This window comes from Tachyglossus aculeatus, chromosome 2 (assembly GCF_015852505.1).
Source record: "Tachyglossus aculeatus isolate mTacAcu1 chromosome 2, mTacAcu1.pri, whole genome shotgun sequence".
Taxonomy (NCBI): Eukaryota; Metazoa; Chordata; class Mammalia; order Monotremata; family Tachyglossidae; genus Tachyglossus; species Tachyglossus aculeatus.
Window position 1 is genome coordinate 40,361,613 of NC_052067.1, and position 18,816 is coordinate 40,380,428.

Consider the following 18,816-nt stretch of genomic DNA (forward strand, 5'->3'; position numbering starts at 1 on the left):
GCTTTCTGGTGCAGGGGCCTGGAAGGTAGTTTTGAGCTGTTTATTCTTCCTGTTGTTGAACCCATCCGCTGCCTAGGTACCAGCTCTGAAATTTTCTCTGAATAATAGTTACCTAGCTTATCTTTATCCTCTTGGATTTTCCTTAGATTGGCTTTCATCTGTGTATACAGAAATCAGGTTAGAAAAAAAGATAGAGCAATTTATTTAAAAAAAAAAACAACTTCCAAGACTGACGAAGAGAGAACTTATTCTAATAAGATCACATCAGTTCAGATTCAGGGCTCAGTCTTGGTTTGGAAATTGTCATGTATTCATTCATTCATTCAATCATATTTATTGAGCGCTTACTGTGTGCAGGGCACTGTACTAAGCGCTTGGGAAGTACAAAGTGTTCACTATCTCCCACTGAGGGCTCCCAAGTCCCCATGAGATGGGCAATGACATGGCCTAGTGAAAAGAGCTTGGGCCTGGGAGGCAGAAGACCTGAGTTCTAATTCTGACTCTGCCACATAATAATAATAATAATAATAATAATAATGATGATGATAATAATTGTGATATTTGTTAAGTGCTCACTGTGTTCCAAACACTGGACTAAGCACTGGGGGAGGTAGAAGATCACCAGGTCCCACTTGTGGCTCACAGTCTAAGTAGGAGGGAGTACAGGTATTGAATCCCCGTTTTGCAGATGAGGTAACTGAGGCACATAGAAGTGTAGTGACTTGCCCAGTGTCACACAGCAGAGAAGTTGCAGAACCAGAATTAGAACCTAGATCCTCCGACTCCCAATCCCTTGCTCTTTCTACTAGGTCATAAAGCCTCTTGTCTTCTTTGTGACCTTGGGCAAGTGTAGGGATATGATTCTCACTTTGGGTGTGGAAGTGGTCCCGCATTCAAATCGTGAATTTTTGAGAAGCATAGTAGCCTAATGGAAAGAGCACGGGCCTGGAATTCAGAGGATGTGGGTTCTCTTCCCGACTCTGCTACATGTCTGCTGTGTGACCTTGGACAAGTCACTTAACCTCTCTGTGCCTCAGTTACCTCATTTGTAAAATGGGAATTAAGACTGTGGGACAGGGATTGGCACAGAACGGTGCTTGGCACTTACTAAGCACTTAACAAATACCAAAATTATTATTATTATTATTAAGTAATTTATCTTTACCTAAGTTATCTCATCTGTAAAATGGGAATTCGATGCACATTCTCCCGCACCCTCCTTAGGCTCTGTGCCCTATGTGGGACTGTGTTAACCCGATTATCTTGTAACTAGCCCAGCACTAAGAGAGTGTTCAGTGCTATGTAGTAAGCATCTCAGAAGTACCATAAAAACAATTTTTAAAAAGTAGCAAAGAGAGTAACATTCTGCAGTTACTTTCCAGGATATATTTCTCACGTCCTTGGGCTGATGCAGTGGTCTCCCACCTCTGTTTCTCTTTTTTTCGCATTCATGCTTTCTGCTCTCTCTCCTACTCTCGTTTTGCCCTCTCTTCATTTTTCTTCTAATATTATCAGGAGAATGCCTGCCTTCCTGGCTGCAGCAGTCTCAAGTCCCACCTTTTATCTCTCTCCCCTTTCTTCTTAATCATCCAGTCTAGAGATTATCAATCAATTGTATTTATTGAGCGCTTACTGTGTGCAGAGCACAGTACTAACCACTTGGGAGAATACACTAGGGAGCAGCATGGCGTAGTGGATAGAGCTTGGACCTGGGAGCTAGAGGGTCATGGGTTCTAATCCTGCCTCTGCCAGTTGTCTGCTGTGTGATCTTGGACAAGTCACTTCACTTCTCTGGGTCCCGGTTCCCTCATCTGTAAAATAGGGATTGAGTCTCCGAGCCCCACATGGAAGAAGGGACTGTGTCCAAATCGATTTGCTCGTATCCACCCCAGTGTTTAGTACAGTGCCAGGCACATGGTAAGCATTTTCCAAATACCATTATTATTACTAATGTTACAATATAACAGAGTTGGTAGACATGTTCCCTGCCCATGACTACAGGCTACAGTCTCTGGTCCAAGGTTCTGTTTTTTCCTTTCCTTTAGCTCATATTCAGTCTTAAGAGGAATTTATTAATCAGGGGATACTAGTTAGTCTTTGTCCCACATATCAATGATTAAGACTAGCCAATTAATTAGTAGCATTTATTGAGCAACTTCTGTGGACAGAGCACTGTGCTAAGCACTTGAGAGAGCACAATTAAGTAAGAATTGTGAGGATCCTGTCCTCAAGGAGTTTACAATCAAGCAAGGGAGACAGATATTGCAATAATTTACAGATAGAAAGAAGCGGATATTGTGCATGAGTTTGCGCTTAAATAGTAGCGTTTATAAGTCATGTACAGAAGTGCAACTGCTGTTTGTAAATATGATAATTCATTCAATCATATTGAGCGCTTACTGTGTGCAGAGCACTGTACTAAGCACTTGGAAAGTACAGTTTGGCAACAGATAGAGGCAATCCCTACCCAACGACAACTACAGCATTTGTTAAACATTTTCTATGCACTAGGTGGTAGGGTAAGTATAAGGTTATCTGATCAGGTTCAGTCCCTGACCCACACAGGGCTTGCGGTCTATTTTGTCCTCATTTTATGGAAGAAATTAAGAGATATTAAGTGGTCTCTCCCAGCAGGTCATTGGCAGAGCTGGCACTCGAATCTGTTGTCCGTCTCCCCCTTCTAGACTGTGAGCCCGTTGTTGGGTAAGGACCATCTCTATATGTTGCCGACTTGTACTTCCCAAGCGCTTAGTACAGTGCTCTGCACATAGTAAGCACTCAACAAATATGATTGATTGAATGAATGAATGGGTCTCTTTTCATCCAGGCTTATGTTCTTTCTACTAGTTAGTTGGTGCAGAAGTGCTGAAGGGGAAGTTTTGGGGAATATAACCCCGAGCAAGAGAAATTGCTACTGGAGGACTTCCTGGTGGAGATGTGATTTCAGAAGATATCTGAAGATGGAGAGAACTCTGTTCACATGGATTTGAAGCAGGGTAGCTTAGTGAAAAGGGTACGGACTTAGGAGTCAGAAGACGTGGGTTCTAATCCCGACTCCACCACTTGTCTGCTGTGTGACCTTGGGCAAGTCACTTCTCTGTGCCTCAGTTACCTCATCTGTAAAATGGGGGTGAAGATTGTGAGCCCCACGTGGGACAATCTGATTACCTTGTATCTACCTCAGTGCTTAGAACAGTGCATGGCACAAAGTAAGCACTTAACAAATACCATAATTATTATTATTATTATTATTGTTCATAGTGACAAACTAAAACCTTCCATTGGCTTGCTTATAGGGTTTGTGTAGACTGAATATGCTAAGGTACTCTTTACTGCCGTGGTCTAAGGGTGGTATACAGCAACAAATCAGTGAATGGTACTTATTGAGTGCCTACTGTGTGCAGAACACTGTCCTAAAAAAAAAAACTAAGTGCTTGGGAGAGTAAAGTACAACAGAGTTTGTACAAACAGTCCCTGCCAAGAAGAAGTTTACGGCCTAACATAATAGTGTATGGAATTCTTTCCTATACAGAGTAGTACAAGCCAAAATTATCAGTAGGTGCAAGAAAGGTTATTAGAATGTTAGTTTAAAGCTATAGAGGGTTAAGTTAGGAATGTTAGAACAATCCTGTGTATTTGGATGGATGTTTCTCTCCTCTCATACTGCTCCTTCAAGAAATCTGTTGTCACTGTCACTGACAAGATACTTGGCTGAATGGGCCATGGTTTTAACCCAGAAATAGCTCACTTTATGCTTTTTTACAAAAAAATGGAATTAGTTGAGCACTTACTATGTGCCATGCACTGTTCTTATCCAAGGTAATCAGATTGGTCACAGTCCATGTCCCCAGTCTTAACACCCTTAACAGATGAGGGAACTGAGGCACAGAGAAGTTAAGTGACTTATCCAAATTCACACAGCAGACAAGTGGTGGAGCCAGGATTAGAACCTAGGTCCTTTTGTCTCCCAGGCCCATGTTCTAGCCACTAGGCCATTCTGCTTTGATCCATTAGTTGGGCTTCACTTCCAGTTCTTGTGATCACCCTGCCAAGAGTAGATATGTCACTAATTTCAGTTACTGGTAGATTTAGCAGTTTCCCGTTGGCATCACTGACTAGGACTATTGCATAACAAATGGCAAAGGTAGCATTTCAATAGGAAGCCCGATGTCAGGTGGCGTTTCAGGAACACAATCTGGGAACCAAAGGGGATTCCGTTATTTTTGGTTAGAAAATTCTATTTCAGGTACACATGTCTAGAAAGACCCAGAAAAGAAGAGCAGAGAGAAGCAGTCCTTGGAGGAGACAACATCTGCCCTCTAAGCATGGCTCAGTGGAAAGAGCACAGGTTTGAGAGGTCATGGGTTCTAACCCCGGCTCCGCCACTTGTCAGCTGTGTGACTTTGGGGAAGTCACTTCACTTCTCTGTGCCTCAGTTATCTGTAAAATGTGGATTAAGACTATGAGCCCCATGTGGGACAACCTGATGACCTTGTATCTTCCCATCCCCCAGTGCTTAGAACAGTGCTTGGCACATAGTAAGCACTTAACAAATACCATTATTATTATTATTATGAGAGAGGTGCAAAAACCCCACCCGCCCAAAGTTAAGAGTATTGTGAGCCATTTTGGTAAGACATGGGGCTGTAGAGCTATTTCCCTTGTACAGCCTACCTACCTTAATCTAATCGAAGAGAGTCACTTAGATCAGTCTCTCAATCAGCCAAAGACCATCACCTCCCTTCCCAGATTTGAGTTCCAGCTCTGCCAATGGTCTGCTGGGAGAGACCACTTAATATCTCTTAATTTCTTCCATAAAATGAGGATACTGATAACCTTATACCTACCTTGGCACTTAGTACATAGAAAATGTTTAATAAACATTCAACTTGTTCAACTATGAATTGAAAGGGGGCTCCTATCAGATGGGAATGACCCCTATCAATGGGGAAAAATCGTACTCTAACATCAACCTATTAGCACTGAACTCCCTGGCTCCAGTCTCTCTCCTCTCTACCGTATTTCACTCTGCTGCGCATCTGCCCCCGTCGCCTCATTTCTCAAAGGCCCTCAATGGTTGCCCATCTGGACATCAAGCAGAAACTCCCAATCCAATCAGTTCTCTCCCTCCTACTCATCCACTCTCTTCTCCCACTAAACCCCACCCCACATTTTTTCTTCTACTCAGGTTCACTTACTGTTCCTCTATCAACTCACCTACTGTCAATCTAGGGAAAATGGTAGAGAGAAAGGTTAGATAGATAAGTGCTACGGGGCTGAGGTTGTGGTGAATACCATGTACGGAGGGTGGGGTGAATATCAACTGCTTGGAAAGTGTAGATTCAGGTGCAAAGGTGACACAGAGGGGAGGGTAAATTGGGGAAATGAGGGCTTAGTCAGGGAAGGCCTCTGGGAGGAGATGTTATTTTAGAAGGGCTTTGAAAATAGGGAGAGTGGTGGTCTGTAGGATATGAAGGGGGAGATTATAAGCTCCTTGAGGACAGGGTTCATGTATCCTAATTCTGGAGTACACTCCTAAGTGATTAGTTGAGTGCTTTGCCTACAGTAGGTGCCCAGTAATTACTATAAATTGATTGTTAGATTGATTTCTAGACTGTGAGCCCACTGTTGGGTAGGGACCGTCTCTATATGTTGCCAACTTGTACTTCCCAAGCGCTTAGTACAGTGCTCTGCACACAGTAAGCCCTCAATAAATGTGATTGAATGAATGAATGAATATGTTGCCAATTTGTACTTCCCAAGCGCTTAGTACAGTGCTCTGCACACAGTAAGCCCTCAATAAATACGATTGAATGAATGAATAGGAGAATAGCTGGGAGGCAGTCTCAAACTGGCCAAAGCTTTGTAGCCTTCAGTAGGGATTGGCTTCTAACAAATGAAGCTGAATCTCTAATTGGAGCATTCAACAATCTATCACTGACAATTACTTCTCCCCTGCTTTAAATACTAATTGAAGGCACATCTCCTCCAAGAGGGTTTCCCTAAATAAGCCTTCTTTTCCTTTTCTTAACTCTGTTCTGCCTCAACTTGACCTGTTCCCTTTATTCATCCCCCCTTCCCAGACCCACAGCACTTATATACATATTTGTAATTTATTTATTTATTTATATTAATGTCCATCTCCCCCTCTAGACTGTAAGGTCATTGTGGCCAGGGAATATGTATGTTATACTGCTATAGTGTACTCTCCCAACTGCTTAGTACAGTGCTCTACACCCAGTAAGTGCTCAAGAAATAGGATTGACTGAATGACTGACAGGGCAGTAGGATCTTCAATGCAGTCTCTCAGTTGGACACATGACACGTGGATTCCTGCAACAAACTGTGAATTGGCATTGTCTGTGGGCCATGGGAGGCAATGGCCACAGGCATGTGAAAGTCAAAAGGAGCTGCTCTTTCTTATGAGAAGGTTTCAGAAGGATGGGCTACTGAGAGGCAGATTAGAAGAAATGCTGCCACGTGGCAAGCACATCAGCACCACAAAAAAAATTCCATAGAATGGATTCAATTGTATTTATTGAGTGCTTACTGTGTACAAAGCACCATACTAAGCACTTGGGAGAGAATGATATAACAGTATAACAGACACATTCCCTGCCCACAGTGAGCTTACAGTCTAGAGGGGAGACAGACATTAATATGAATAAACACATTGCAGATATGTACGTAAGTGCTGTTGGGATTGGATGGATTGGATTGATGGATGTTGGATTTGCAAATTTTTTTTAGTAACAGCCACATGCATGAATAACAATTTATCATCAGTAGCATCATCTTAGAAAATGAAGGATTTTTTTATGGTATTTGTTGAGTGTTTACTATGTGTCAGACACTGTACTAAGTGCTGGGGTAGATAGATGCTAATCAGGTTGGACACAGTCCATGTCCCACATGGGGCTCTCAGTCTTAATCTCCATTTTACAGATGAGGTAACTGAGGCCCAGAGAAGTAAAGTGACTTGTCCAAGGTCACAGAGCAGACCAGGGTTGGAGCTGGGATTAGAACCCAGGTCTTTCTGACTCTCAGGCCCGTGCATTTTCCACTAGGACACATTGTTTCATCTTCATCATTGTTTCATCTCTCTCCAAATCTCTTTCTTTCTTTCTCAAAAATACATTTGTCCTGTGAAGACTCAACCTCTAGTATTTTCTACCCAGTTTCCTCTGGGTTTCCTGCTGGAGGCAGGGCCAGAATTATAAACATTTCCTGATGAAAAAGATCACTGGGACCTATAGATAAGAATACATGAAAATTTGTTGAAATGATGTTTAGCTTGATGTGTCCCCATTTTTTATGTGGCTTCTTCCTCTGCCATCCCAGGGATTTCCATGCACCATTGTAAGCTTACAGGTGACTTTGGGGGACGATTAAAGTTAGAGCTGGTACATCATCTGCCCTTTCGATAGCTTTTGTCTAGAAAGTTCCCACCCTATATGCTAAAAGGGAAACGTTTTTATTGTTCCTCGTCCAGCACCTGATGTATTTTAAGATGTTTCTATTTCCTTTTATTGTGCCCCGTAAATTGCATTTCATTTCATGTATCTGCTTTTCTGACTCTACCTCTACAATTCTTCCCACTCTCTCCCTCTACTCTTCTGTAATGCTGCCTAATTTCATCTGGGTTAGCATTCCCATTTGAGTTTCAGGGCTGTTCACATCTCAAATGTTTCAGCCGGTCCTTGTTCAACTATGAACTTCAAGTATTTGAGAATGCCGCTGCTCAGTCAATATCTGAGAAGCCATAAATTTCAAGAGGAGTTGTTGGGTGTGTGCTTATTCAGGCATATTCAAATTCAGTACTTCCTTTTGGCAAGGAAGGCTAACCAGGCCCATTCACCATTTCACAAAGTTATCTTCCTCTGAATATTAAGCACCAGAATCTCGATCAAATGCATTTCAGTGTCTGCTTTCTCTTAATTATCTTATTCATGAGTGTCAACGGGCTTTTGCATTCCACATGAGTGTTATGAGACCAGAGAAAGGACTAAGTTCTTTTTTTCTGAGATAGACAAAATTTTAACATGGGTTGTCATTACATCCTGGCCTGTCATAGGTCTGTGGGGTTTGCCCCATGTCCTTCTCGAAAGGTTTGTTTAGAAGAGCAAGACTGTGAAGACTGCTCAGTGGCTTGGCAACTCATAACTGAGTACTTCTGACCAATAACTGAATTTAGAAAAAGAAACAGATGATTAGAGGTGGCAGTCTGCTTGCAAATACAAGCCAAACTTAATTTAGTAAATGAAAAAGAGATTTCATCTTCAGCCTTTATTGGTGTCCCACAGAAGAAAGAATTTGCTGGATTAAAATGTTAATTTTGTGCTCAGAGGATGGAACACAGCCATATGTTGCTGAGCTAATTACATTTGGCAAATGCTGGGAGCATAATAATTAGGATTTCAGCACTGACTATTAATGCTTTTGGATTATGAGCTACTTTAAATTTTAGTGTTGTCGATCAACTAAAAGGGCCTGTTTGTCCAGCTAAGTGCAATATAAAAACTCTATCTCCCACCATCCTGTTATGGAGTTTAACCTTCTTTTTCACCTGACAGGAAAGCCTGTCAGCCTTCTAATTACTGAATAGTAGACCCTCTCCCCATCTCAGAATAAGATTTTGCTCCTTGCTGGATGGTTCTTAATCAGTGGTATTAGAAGGCTATCACCTCACCAACAGCCCCTACCTCGAACGCCCATTTATTTTAACCTGAGTTTCACAGGGAGCCTTGGGGAAAGCTCAGCATGGTCTGAGGGCTTTAGTTCCCCCTTTTGGGTTCACCAGAAGGATATGGGTTCTAGATAGATGGATTTGAAAGCATGTTTAGTCTCCTTGGGTTCTGTAGAAGGTAGAAGGATGCTACCAACCTAATTTGGTTGTCAAGCACTGCACAAAATATCAAGTGCCAAGAAAAATCCTGGGCAATTCACCAGATAATCAACAGATCGTGTTTACTAATGCCTACTGTGTGCTGAGCACTGTACTAAACCCTGGGGAAAGGGTAAAACACCTAGCCTCTGCTCCCAAGAGTTTTTACTTTAACATTTGCACAGTATCTGTTCTACGGTAGGCCCTCAGAAGAGAAAACTGAGGGGCTTTGTGTCACAGGTCAATGCTTTTCATGTCGGAGATAGGTTTTGATTTTCTAAATTGTCACTTTCTTACGTTTTTCAACATGTAGCTTCACCAGCCTTCCCAGACGCCAGTGGGTCAAGGGGCCCAAGCCAACCTTCTGCATTTGGCTCACAGTCAAGCATCTATGTCTCAAAGCCCCGTTCGTCAAGCTTCCTCTTCTTCCTCCTCATCCTCCTCCTCTTCAGCTTTGAGTGTTGGCCAATTAGTCAGCAGTAAGTATCTCTCCTGGCTCTGTTTATTGCATCTGTTTGCCTCCCTGTTGCTTATCCGCCTGGTTTCTCTGTCTCTCAACTGTGTAAGGAAACATCCGCTCCTTGTAGAAAAATTCCTAGATTGTCTCAATCCAGTGGTCTGCGGGGGAGGAAGGGAGGAACCTGTGTTTCCAAGGAGACTGCAACCTGAAAAAGTATAGACTCCTCAGAGTGGCCATGGACAGAAGCTGTCAGCCTGTCCTTTCCCATCACCAGAAAATAGATTAAATAACATATAAGTCAACAGAACCCTATATGACCAAACCAGTCCCTTGGTCTGAGTTCTAAGTTTTTTCCTCTGGATGTTGTGCCCCATGCAATGAGAAACAGTGTGGCCTGGTGGATAGAGCACACGCATGGGAGTCTGTAGGACCCGGGTTCTAATTCTGGCTCTGCCACACGTCTGCTGGGTGACCTTGGGCAAGTCACATCATGTCTCTGTGCCATAACTGCCTCATTTATAAAATGGGGATTAAGCCTGTGAGCCCCATGGGGGAACGTGGACTGTGTCCGACCTGATTAGCTTGCATCTACCCCAGCACTTAGTACAGTGCATGGCACATAGTAAGCACTTAAAATATACCATTAAAAAAAGAAAAGAAAAAAATGCTGTTTTCTAAGTAAATATCAGCAGCAATAGGTGTGCTGATGTGTGCTGGAAATATACAGAATACCACCTTATATTGGGTAGTTTTTTTGTGGCATTTATTAAGCACTTTCTTTGTGCCAGGCACTGTATTAAGCACTGGGGCAGATACAAGCTAATCAGGTTGGAAATAGTTCATGTCCCGCAAGAGGCTCACAGTCTTAATTCACGTTTTACAGATGAGGTAACTGAGGCATGGAGTGAAGGACATGCCCAAGGTCCCAGAGCCAAGTGGTGGAGCTGGGATTAGAACCTGAGTAGTTCTGAAAGGATGTATGGTGGATAAAATCAATAGCTGTCCAGGGAAGTTTTTGAATGCCAGATATTCCCCCCTCTCCTGAGACTGTATGTTCTGTGGGAAATGGGGCCCATCCTTCTGATAAAATCAGTGACTCCTCTTTATTGTACCTCTTACCCAGTTGTAGTAAGAATAACAATAATAACATCTGTAGCATTTAAGTGCTTATTGTATGCCAAGCCCCATACTAAGTGCCGTGGTAGGTATGCTCTACAGCAGGTTGAACACAATTTCTGTCCCACATGGGGCTCGTAATCTAAGAGGGAGGGAATCCCCACTTTACAGGTGAGGAAACTGAGGCACAAAGATGCCAAGGAACTTTCCCAAGGTCACACAGCAGGCCAGTGGCAGAGCTGGGCTTAGAACCCAGGTCTCATGACTCCTAGGCCTGTGTTCTTTCCACTAAGCCATGCAGTATGTATTCCTTAATCAGTTTTTAACCCACAAATTGTGGGAGGGACTATTTTGCAGGATGAAAGCCTTTAGAATAAACTGTACTTATAGTGGTAATGCCTAAAAATTTGAGCCAACTTGGCAAAAGGATAGGAGCTGTTGAGCAGGGAAACATTTGCTCTATCTAAAAATCTGGCACCTGTCTGGAATTCCTTACCTGCTGGGCCAGTTCAGTCTCTTGTCTGATTTGAGAGTCACCTGAGAGCTGTCTTGCTTCTTCCTTATTGGCCTTGGGCCACCTCATTGTACTTGAACAGCCCTTTGGGAGTCTCATTCACAACACTCAGGTAGTGTATCCAGATGAATTTTGGTTAAATTAAAAGTGGATTAAAAAACACTAGATATTTTTCCAGATGACTGCTTCACGATGAGCCCTGTTAGGGACAGGAACTGGGTCCAACCTTATTATCTTGTATCTACCCCATGCTTAGTACAGTGCTCAGCACAGAGTAAAAGCTTAATAGGTACCATTACTAAAATCTGTTTTACACAAGGTTTCCTACTCTTGCTCAGGAGACAAGTCAAGAAAGCTGACTAGCCAAAAAGTGTCTTTCACTAAACATATTCATTATAAACATACTTTAAAAAATACTCTTGCTCAGATTCTCCCCTGATCTTCAAACCTCTGTCTGTCAGCTTCATGCCACCACTAATGAGCATCACCTCGGAAATCGAGGGGCTCACGCTTTCTCAGAGAAATAGAAAGCAGAATCCAAACAATGCATACTACCGCAGGACACTCCTAGTAAAAGCAGTGCAGTTATATTTTAAAGGGGAGTTTCTTAATCCTTGTCATCTCCTGGAATTCCAAGAAGGGAGCGATTCTATGTTACGGATATCACATCAAGGAAAAAATGGGGAGGACCTTGCAGGTTGAGCCTTTTCTCATTTTCTTTTTTCCATGGATTTAGCACACACTGTTATTTGTTTTTCTACTCATCAACCCTTTTAGGAAAGTAGGCCTTTGGATGGCCAGAGGCAGGAATTTTCTAGAACCGTTCAGACTTTGAGGACAGCTTTGCACAGATACTTAATTTGCTTAGTGGGTGTGTGCGATTTACCCTGGTGGGGTTACTCACTGCCCCCTAATCCCTGCTGAATCTCAATCAGGTTTGCACAATTGCTGATGTGACATGATGTGACTCAATGCAAAGTGACATGGCTTGTGGCAGGGATAGCAGAACTCTAATGTTTATTAAAACAGAATGTGGGTGACAGGCCCAGGCTATGCAGAGATATCGCCGCATCCTACAGGCCATGGGAGGGGACTACTTAAATTGCCATAATTCAGGCTGTCAGCTGGCAGGCTCGAGGTCCCCAAATGTCCCATTAACACATAGGTAAATTCAGGCTACTTGCATTCACAATTGTTGAAAATCCACTTAAATTCCTCAGCCTCTAAGGACTCACTTCCTCTGGCACTGGTCCAAATGAAAAGTAGTATTGTCCAAAGTTGAACTCTTTGACCTTCACTTTCTCCAGTAGAGGACTTGAAATATCAATGAAACAAGAAAAAAAGGGCCCAGAGGTAAGTCTGTCTCCTGCAAGAAGAGTCCTTCCATGCTCTGACTTGCTCCATTGGGGCCCAGCCACCACAGCTCCCTGATTACTGGTTCTGAGACTCAATCACATTGATTTGAGTGTCTACTTTGTGCACAGCACTGTACTGAGAGCTTGGCTGAATACAGGTAGTAGGGTTTCCTGCCCACGATGAACTTACAGTCTAGAGGGAGAGATAAACATTACTAGTGCTCTGCATATAGTAAGTGCTCAAATACCATTGATTTTTTTTTGTTATATAAATTAGGGATAGGTACACGGGTGTTGTGGGGCTGATCCTCTGAACCGTGGTGAGACACACAGATCACTCAACCCAAGAAACTTACCCAGGTGCAAAATGTGGAGTCTTTCTTCTGAAAGATGTGAGTCCTAGCCAGGCATCTTCCAAAGAATGCTCCATATTTTAGTAACAGGACAGCTAGGTGCAAAGAGGTAATGATATAGTGGTAATCACTTTCTACAGGTTGGGTACCTTTTTTATGGTACTTGTTAAAGTGCTTACTATGAGCCAGGTATTGTACTAAGCACAGGGGTAGATACAAGCTAATCAGGTTGGGCACAATCCCTGCCCCACACAGGGGTTCACAGACTTAATCCCCATTTGGCAGATGAGGTAACTGAAGAACAGAGAAGTTACGTGACTTGCCCAAATTTATACAGAGGATAAGTGGAGGAGCTGGGATTAGAATCCAGTCCCTCTGTCCACCAGGTTTTTGCTCTTTCCACCAGGCCACACTGCCTTCTGTAGCACCGAGTTGTATTTTCTCTGTTTTTCTCTTCCTTCCTTCCTCCCTTTTTTCTTCCTTTTCTTCCATTCCTCCTTCCTTTCCTCCCTCCCTCCATCCCTGCATTTTTTCCTTTCCCTTCCTTATTCCATTCCTCCTTCCTTTCCTTCATTCTTCTTTCCTCCTTCCTTGCTTTCCTTCTTCCCTTTAATTAAGAAGCAGAGGGGATAGACCAGGTTTCAAATGAAATTACCAGGTCAGATCACACCAGAAATCCATGAAGTCCTTTTGTGCTGCCTGGGAGAGATTTTTTAGAAACAATGCCCTGCCCCAGCTACAAAATGGACCAATCAGATTGTCTCTAAAATTTTCCTGACTCAAAAAAAAAAACATTTCTGGAGACAAAATAGCTCTTTGAAAGCTTGAATCTCTGTTCTATATGTTTGTTAGCATTTAAGCTCCCCCAAAACACCAGTTCTAACTTTAGCCCAGTTCCACAAAATGTTCATTTAAATGCTCAGGTTGATTTTAAACCTTCAGGAGCCAAAAACCCTATGTCATCGGAAATCTGAGCGAAGCAAGGTTAGGGAGAGCAGGCCAATAGCCTTCAACGAAAAACCCCTCTCCTAATGTGGGAGAATGTGTACTTGGTGACTCAATCCTAAAGGAAAGTTTACCTCCTAATTAGAGTTTCCCCAGCCTCCCGGCCGGAGAGATTGAGAATGCAAATTGCAGCAGCCAGCACTAGGGTCCTTTCTACTGCTGCAATGAGCAGAGTAGTGTCACTGGCCCTGATCCTCAGACCCCTGCCTTCGTTGACTGAAATTGAAGAAGTCTTAGGAGCAAAGGGGAGGAAGAATAGAGATCTCTTGCTGGGAGAATGCCTTCGCTCTGTGCAGGGTTGAACAGTCTCTTTGAAATTGTCCACCCTCCCAGGCCCATGCTGTCTCCACTTTGGAGTAGGCTTTTATTTATCCAGAGATCAGTAGCTTGGGGGCAAGGGTTAGTTGGGGGGGGGGAGGAAGGGGGAAGGGAGGAGTTTCATTCTCCAGCTGGTTTGTCATTTCCCTTGATAAGTCCTAAATTGACCTAGTTTTTCCAGAACCAAAGAAGCGTTCCTGTGGACGGGGGCGTTCTTTCATTTCCGTGCCCTTCCAGGGACAAAGGCGTTTGGAGTCAGTAAACTCTGCTTTGAAAAAAAGGGATAAATGTATTCATACCTCTTCGTGGGTATTATCGCCTGAGAGTGTAATGAAAAACTAAGGATTGTGCTGCCACGGGTATTGTAGCCTGATGGCACTCAGACTCGGAAATCTTGAAAGTGGGATGGGTAGTTTGAAGGAACACAGGTAGAATGAAAAATCGAGACTCCAGTCCGATTCCCTCTGTTTCCTTTATCAGTAAGCACCTGATCTGGAGTTTGGGTGCTTTTTGTTTTTTCATTGGTCAAATTTATTAAACTCCGAGATCTCTCCTTCCTGCAACAGAGAAACCATAGGTCTGGTGGTGGTCTTTCATTTGGGAAGAAAAATCTCAGCAGGAAGTGGTAAACAGCTTAGGGTGCAGGTTGAAAAATGAAGAATCTTAGGTGGGAATGAACTTGGATTTTCAAAAACAAGGCCGTTCCCCTCTCGTCTCCTCACCTGGAATCTGCTTTGGGGTAAAACACAGCTAACATGGTGTGTCTCTGCAGTGTGACGTTTTGACCCTCTCTCCGCCAACGTCTCCACAGATCCTCAGACAGCCGCCAGCGAGGTGGACGGGGTGAATCTTGAGGAAATCCGGGAATTTGCCAAAGCTTTTAAAATCCGACGCCTGTCTCTCGGTTTGACCCAAACTCAAGTAGGCCAGGCCTTGAGCGCTACGGAGGGCCCAGCCTATAGCCAGTCTGCCATCTGCAGGTAACACGTTACAACACCAGTACTATCCTCTGCTTTTTCCACTTTCCCTCCTGCTCGTGTCTCAGACTGTGTTTTTTTTCCCCCTCCGCTGTGAAAGCGGGGACCGGCAAGCCGGGGTACTCCAGATGGACGTCTCTCCTCGGAACTTCGGCGGGAAACTGCTTGTTTAGAAGGGGTCGGTGGTTTAGGCGTGCAGTTAGCTTTCTGCCTCTGTTTGATAATCCACACCAAAATCTCTGGTCTATGTAGTGATGATGATGATGATAATGGCATTTATTAAGTGCTTACTATGTGTGAAGCACTGTTCTAAGCGCTGGGGAGGTTACAAGGTGATCAGGTTGTCCCCGGAAGGCTCACAGTCTTAATCCCCATTTTACAGAGGAGGTAACTGAGACCCAGAGAAGTGAAGTGACTTGCCCAAAGTCACACAGCTGACAATTGGTGGAGCCGGTATTTGAACCCATGACCTCTGACTCCAAAGCACGGGCTCTTTCCACTGAGCCACGCTGCTTCACTAGTGCAGAACAAAAGATATGGAAGCCAGATCCCTAGTTCAGAGCTGGATCTGGAATCCCTGATGATGAGATCTAGGTTTTCAAGAATCCTGATCGTCCTGGGCCAGCATCTCCAGGCAGGGGTTCGTGATGGCAAAGATGTTTTCGAGAATGCAGGCCTGTTCATGTTCTAGCTCAGGATCTTCCCACTGTGCCCTATAAGATGACAAGAATCACCATCTGAAATGAAGCCAAGTAGGCAATAAGCCCCTCTCCCACCTCCCCGTGCCACCCCAAGGATACCTCTCTGACTTCCTCCAAAAACACCAAAGTAGGAAAATAAAAATGGAAAGGGGAATTTTTTTCAAAAAGAGAAGCAGCCCCAACTTTAAACCAAATGGTAGATTTGTAATAGTTACAGTTGGTCCAAGTTAAGCAGTTTGAAGCGAACACCGTGTATGCATGTAGGTTACACTAATCCCGTGTTTATGCATGAGGTACCAAACGCACTTAGGAAAGAGCTTTTTCCTCTTGGGCCCAGCCCTTCTCCATCAGCGAAAGCCAAGAAACCAACTCTAAACTCATTTAAGTGGATTTTGTTCTTGGTGATCCATGAAATGCACTGTCTTTTTATCTGCTCTTTATACTTTTAATGTATTCCCCAAAGAACGGAAGTGTACTTTCCCTGCAGTTTAAGACTAAGGTTATAAATAACATCAGTATGGGGTAGTGAGCTTGCCGCTCACATTTTGCTCAATGATTTTCCATAAAACCCATTGATTGTTGTTAAATACAAAAAGCTCCATAGGATCCTCTCACTTCTATGGCCTCCCCTACTGTTTTTTCTTATAAGATACCTCCCTGTAGAAAATAACCTTTATTCAGTCTATACACGGCTTCTACTGCTTGGAAATTTGTTTCAAGACTTGCATAATGTTACACCAAACAACATGTACTAAGGCATCAACACTAACAAGCCACACCAATGATATGAATACTATTGCTCCCTGTTGCTAAGCATTCATTTTGTTTTACTCTTGACATTCTTCTGGTAAAAGGCACAAACGCCAGATGAGGCTTTTAGGTGCATGCCCCTGGCTAGTTTTTGCTCAAATGTTCCTTTGCATCATTTTACAAGATAAATTCTGGTTTTCTCTTCTCGTCTTATATTCCCTCTATTTTCTTACAAATTAAGTGTTTGTGTGGCACCTCCTGTACAATACGGTTCCTGGGCTCTTCTCAAAGAGGAGGAATTAAGTATTAATATCACTGATGGGCTTTGAATGAAAGCAAGATAAAGACTCATTTTAAGATTGGATGGGCTACTGAGAACACTTGGCCATCACTGGCATTTTTATTTCTCAAAGTGCTTCATCCTGAGCTTCCTCGCTCACCCTCACAACTACTTTGCGAGGGGGAGAAAACAGCTGTGTGCCAGGATTAAAATGTAAATCCAGCCGGAGCGAAATCTCATTAAGAAAAAATGCCAAGTCAGGTTCATTTAGGAGTTGGATAGGAATCTCGGCAGGACCCCATTTCACACAGTTGCCCAGGCCTTTCCCTCCTCTTGGGGAGCATTTTGATGGCTTTCCAGACCCTGCAAAAATTCTGGGTTATTGGGAAGAAAAGGCATCTCTTTCCTCCCAAGAGTGGAGCTGTTTCTCCACCTCTTTTCTTGAACGAGGGTGTTGACCTCTCCTCCCTGTGGACGTGGCTGATATATGGAAATCCATTTGGCAATTTTTGTTGTGGAATATAACCTTTGATTGTCTTGGCACCCCATTCCTATTTATAGCGCACTTACATCTACAGTGCAGAGCACTGTGCTAAGCGCTTGGGAGAGTGCAATATAACAGAGTTTGTAGACACGTTCCCTGCCCGCATTGAGCTTACCAGAACCCACATTTCTAAAACAAGAACGTCACCCGGTCATTTAAAGTAAACAATATAACAGTAATGGTGCTGGGTAATGAGAGGAAAAATAGTTGCCGCAGAAGACCCTCGTTGTGTCGTTCCTGGTCTGTCGATCAATCGATGCTATTTACTGAGCTCTTACTGTGTGCAGACACTTTACTAAGTGCTTGGGAAAAGTACAATACAGTCAAGTTCCCTGGTCTGTCCTTTTCCCCACCACCCGGTGTAGGAATGTGAAAAATACCCCTGGGAAAAATCTTCTGAAGTTCCCAGTCAGGACGGCTTATAAATCTCTAACCCGAGGTTGACCATGAAGTAGCAGTAATAGCAGTAGTTGAAACAGTAATTATTAAGCCCTGTTCTAAATGGTGGGAATTAGACTGGGACCCTGTCCCTTGAGGGGCTCACAATCTATGAAACACTGCAACATGGAGGGTAAAGGCCCAGCCCCTGTGGGGATTCTGGCCCAAGAAACCAGTCAAAGCCTGGCCACCCAAAGCAAGCACTGAGCTGTGTGGCTTAGTGGGTAAAGCACAGACCTGGGAATTGGACACGGATTCTAATCCTGGCCCAGCAATGTCTCTGCTGTGTGACCTATGGCAAGTCACTTCACTTCTTGGAACCTCAGTTATCGCATCTGTAAAATCAGGATTAAGAGTGTGAGCCCCATATGGAACAGGGACAACTTGTCTCTACCCCAGAGCTTAGAGCAGGGCTTGGCACACAGCAAGCGCTTAACAAGTACCATAATTATTATTATGGCCCTTAGGAGCACTGCCAGGAGCTGAAGGGAGTCATCCCCAAGGCCTTTGCATTTCAGCAAACTCAGAAATACAGTGTTCTCCCTCCCTTTTATACCATGAGCCCCATGTGGGCCAGGGACTATGTCCAACAATTCACTCATACCTACCCCAGTGCTTAGGGCAGTGTTTGACACATACTAAGGGCTTAACAAATACCATTAAGAAAAAAAAAAGGAGCCAGGGTCCAGAGAACAGAGACAAAGAAGACCCAGTTAGGATGAGGAATTGAATGTAAAACCTGAAAACCCAAGGAACTCAAGAAACGTAAGAGATGGAGAAGATTTTCGATTCTGGTGATAGATGTCAGTTTGCTGTTAAATTAGCCTCAGGAAATATTTGCTTTGTGTCTATTTGTCCTAGGTATTTCACATGTTATTTGTAAAATCCAATGTAGCAACAGACTTCTGATGGCAAAATGATACCGAGAAGACCTCATTTACAGGAAATGATATCATTCAAGTGCAATCGCAGACATCCCACAATAAGCCCAGCTTGGTGCCGTGGCATATTAGCACACCATTATACTGGGGTTCATCTGGAAGGCATGAGGCTGTTTGAGCACAACCAGTTTGGGGGGAATTCAAGATAATTACAAAGTGTCCAGCTGCTTGATCTGAATG

The 18,816-nt window shown here is 43.5% G+C and overlaps 1 protein-coding gene across 1 annotated transcript in view; it reads left to right on the plus strand.

Moving 5' to 3' along the window:
- The window catches only part of POU6F2 (POU class 6 homeobox 2), a 440,175-nt gene that overhangs the window by 419,765 nt on the left and 1,594 nt on the right, over nucleotides 1-18,816 (plus strand). The window contains exons 10-11 of the mRNA XM_038740542.1: nucleotides 9,198-9,363; nucleotides 14,817-14,985. Of these exons, the coding sequence (XP_038596470.1) occupies nucleotides 9,198-9,363; nucleotides 14,817-14,985 (335 nt within the window). The remainder of the gene's footprint in view (nucleotides 1-9,197; nucleotides 9,364-14,816; nucleotides 14,986-18,816) is intronic.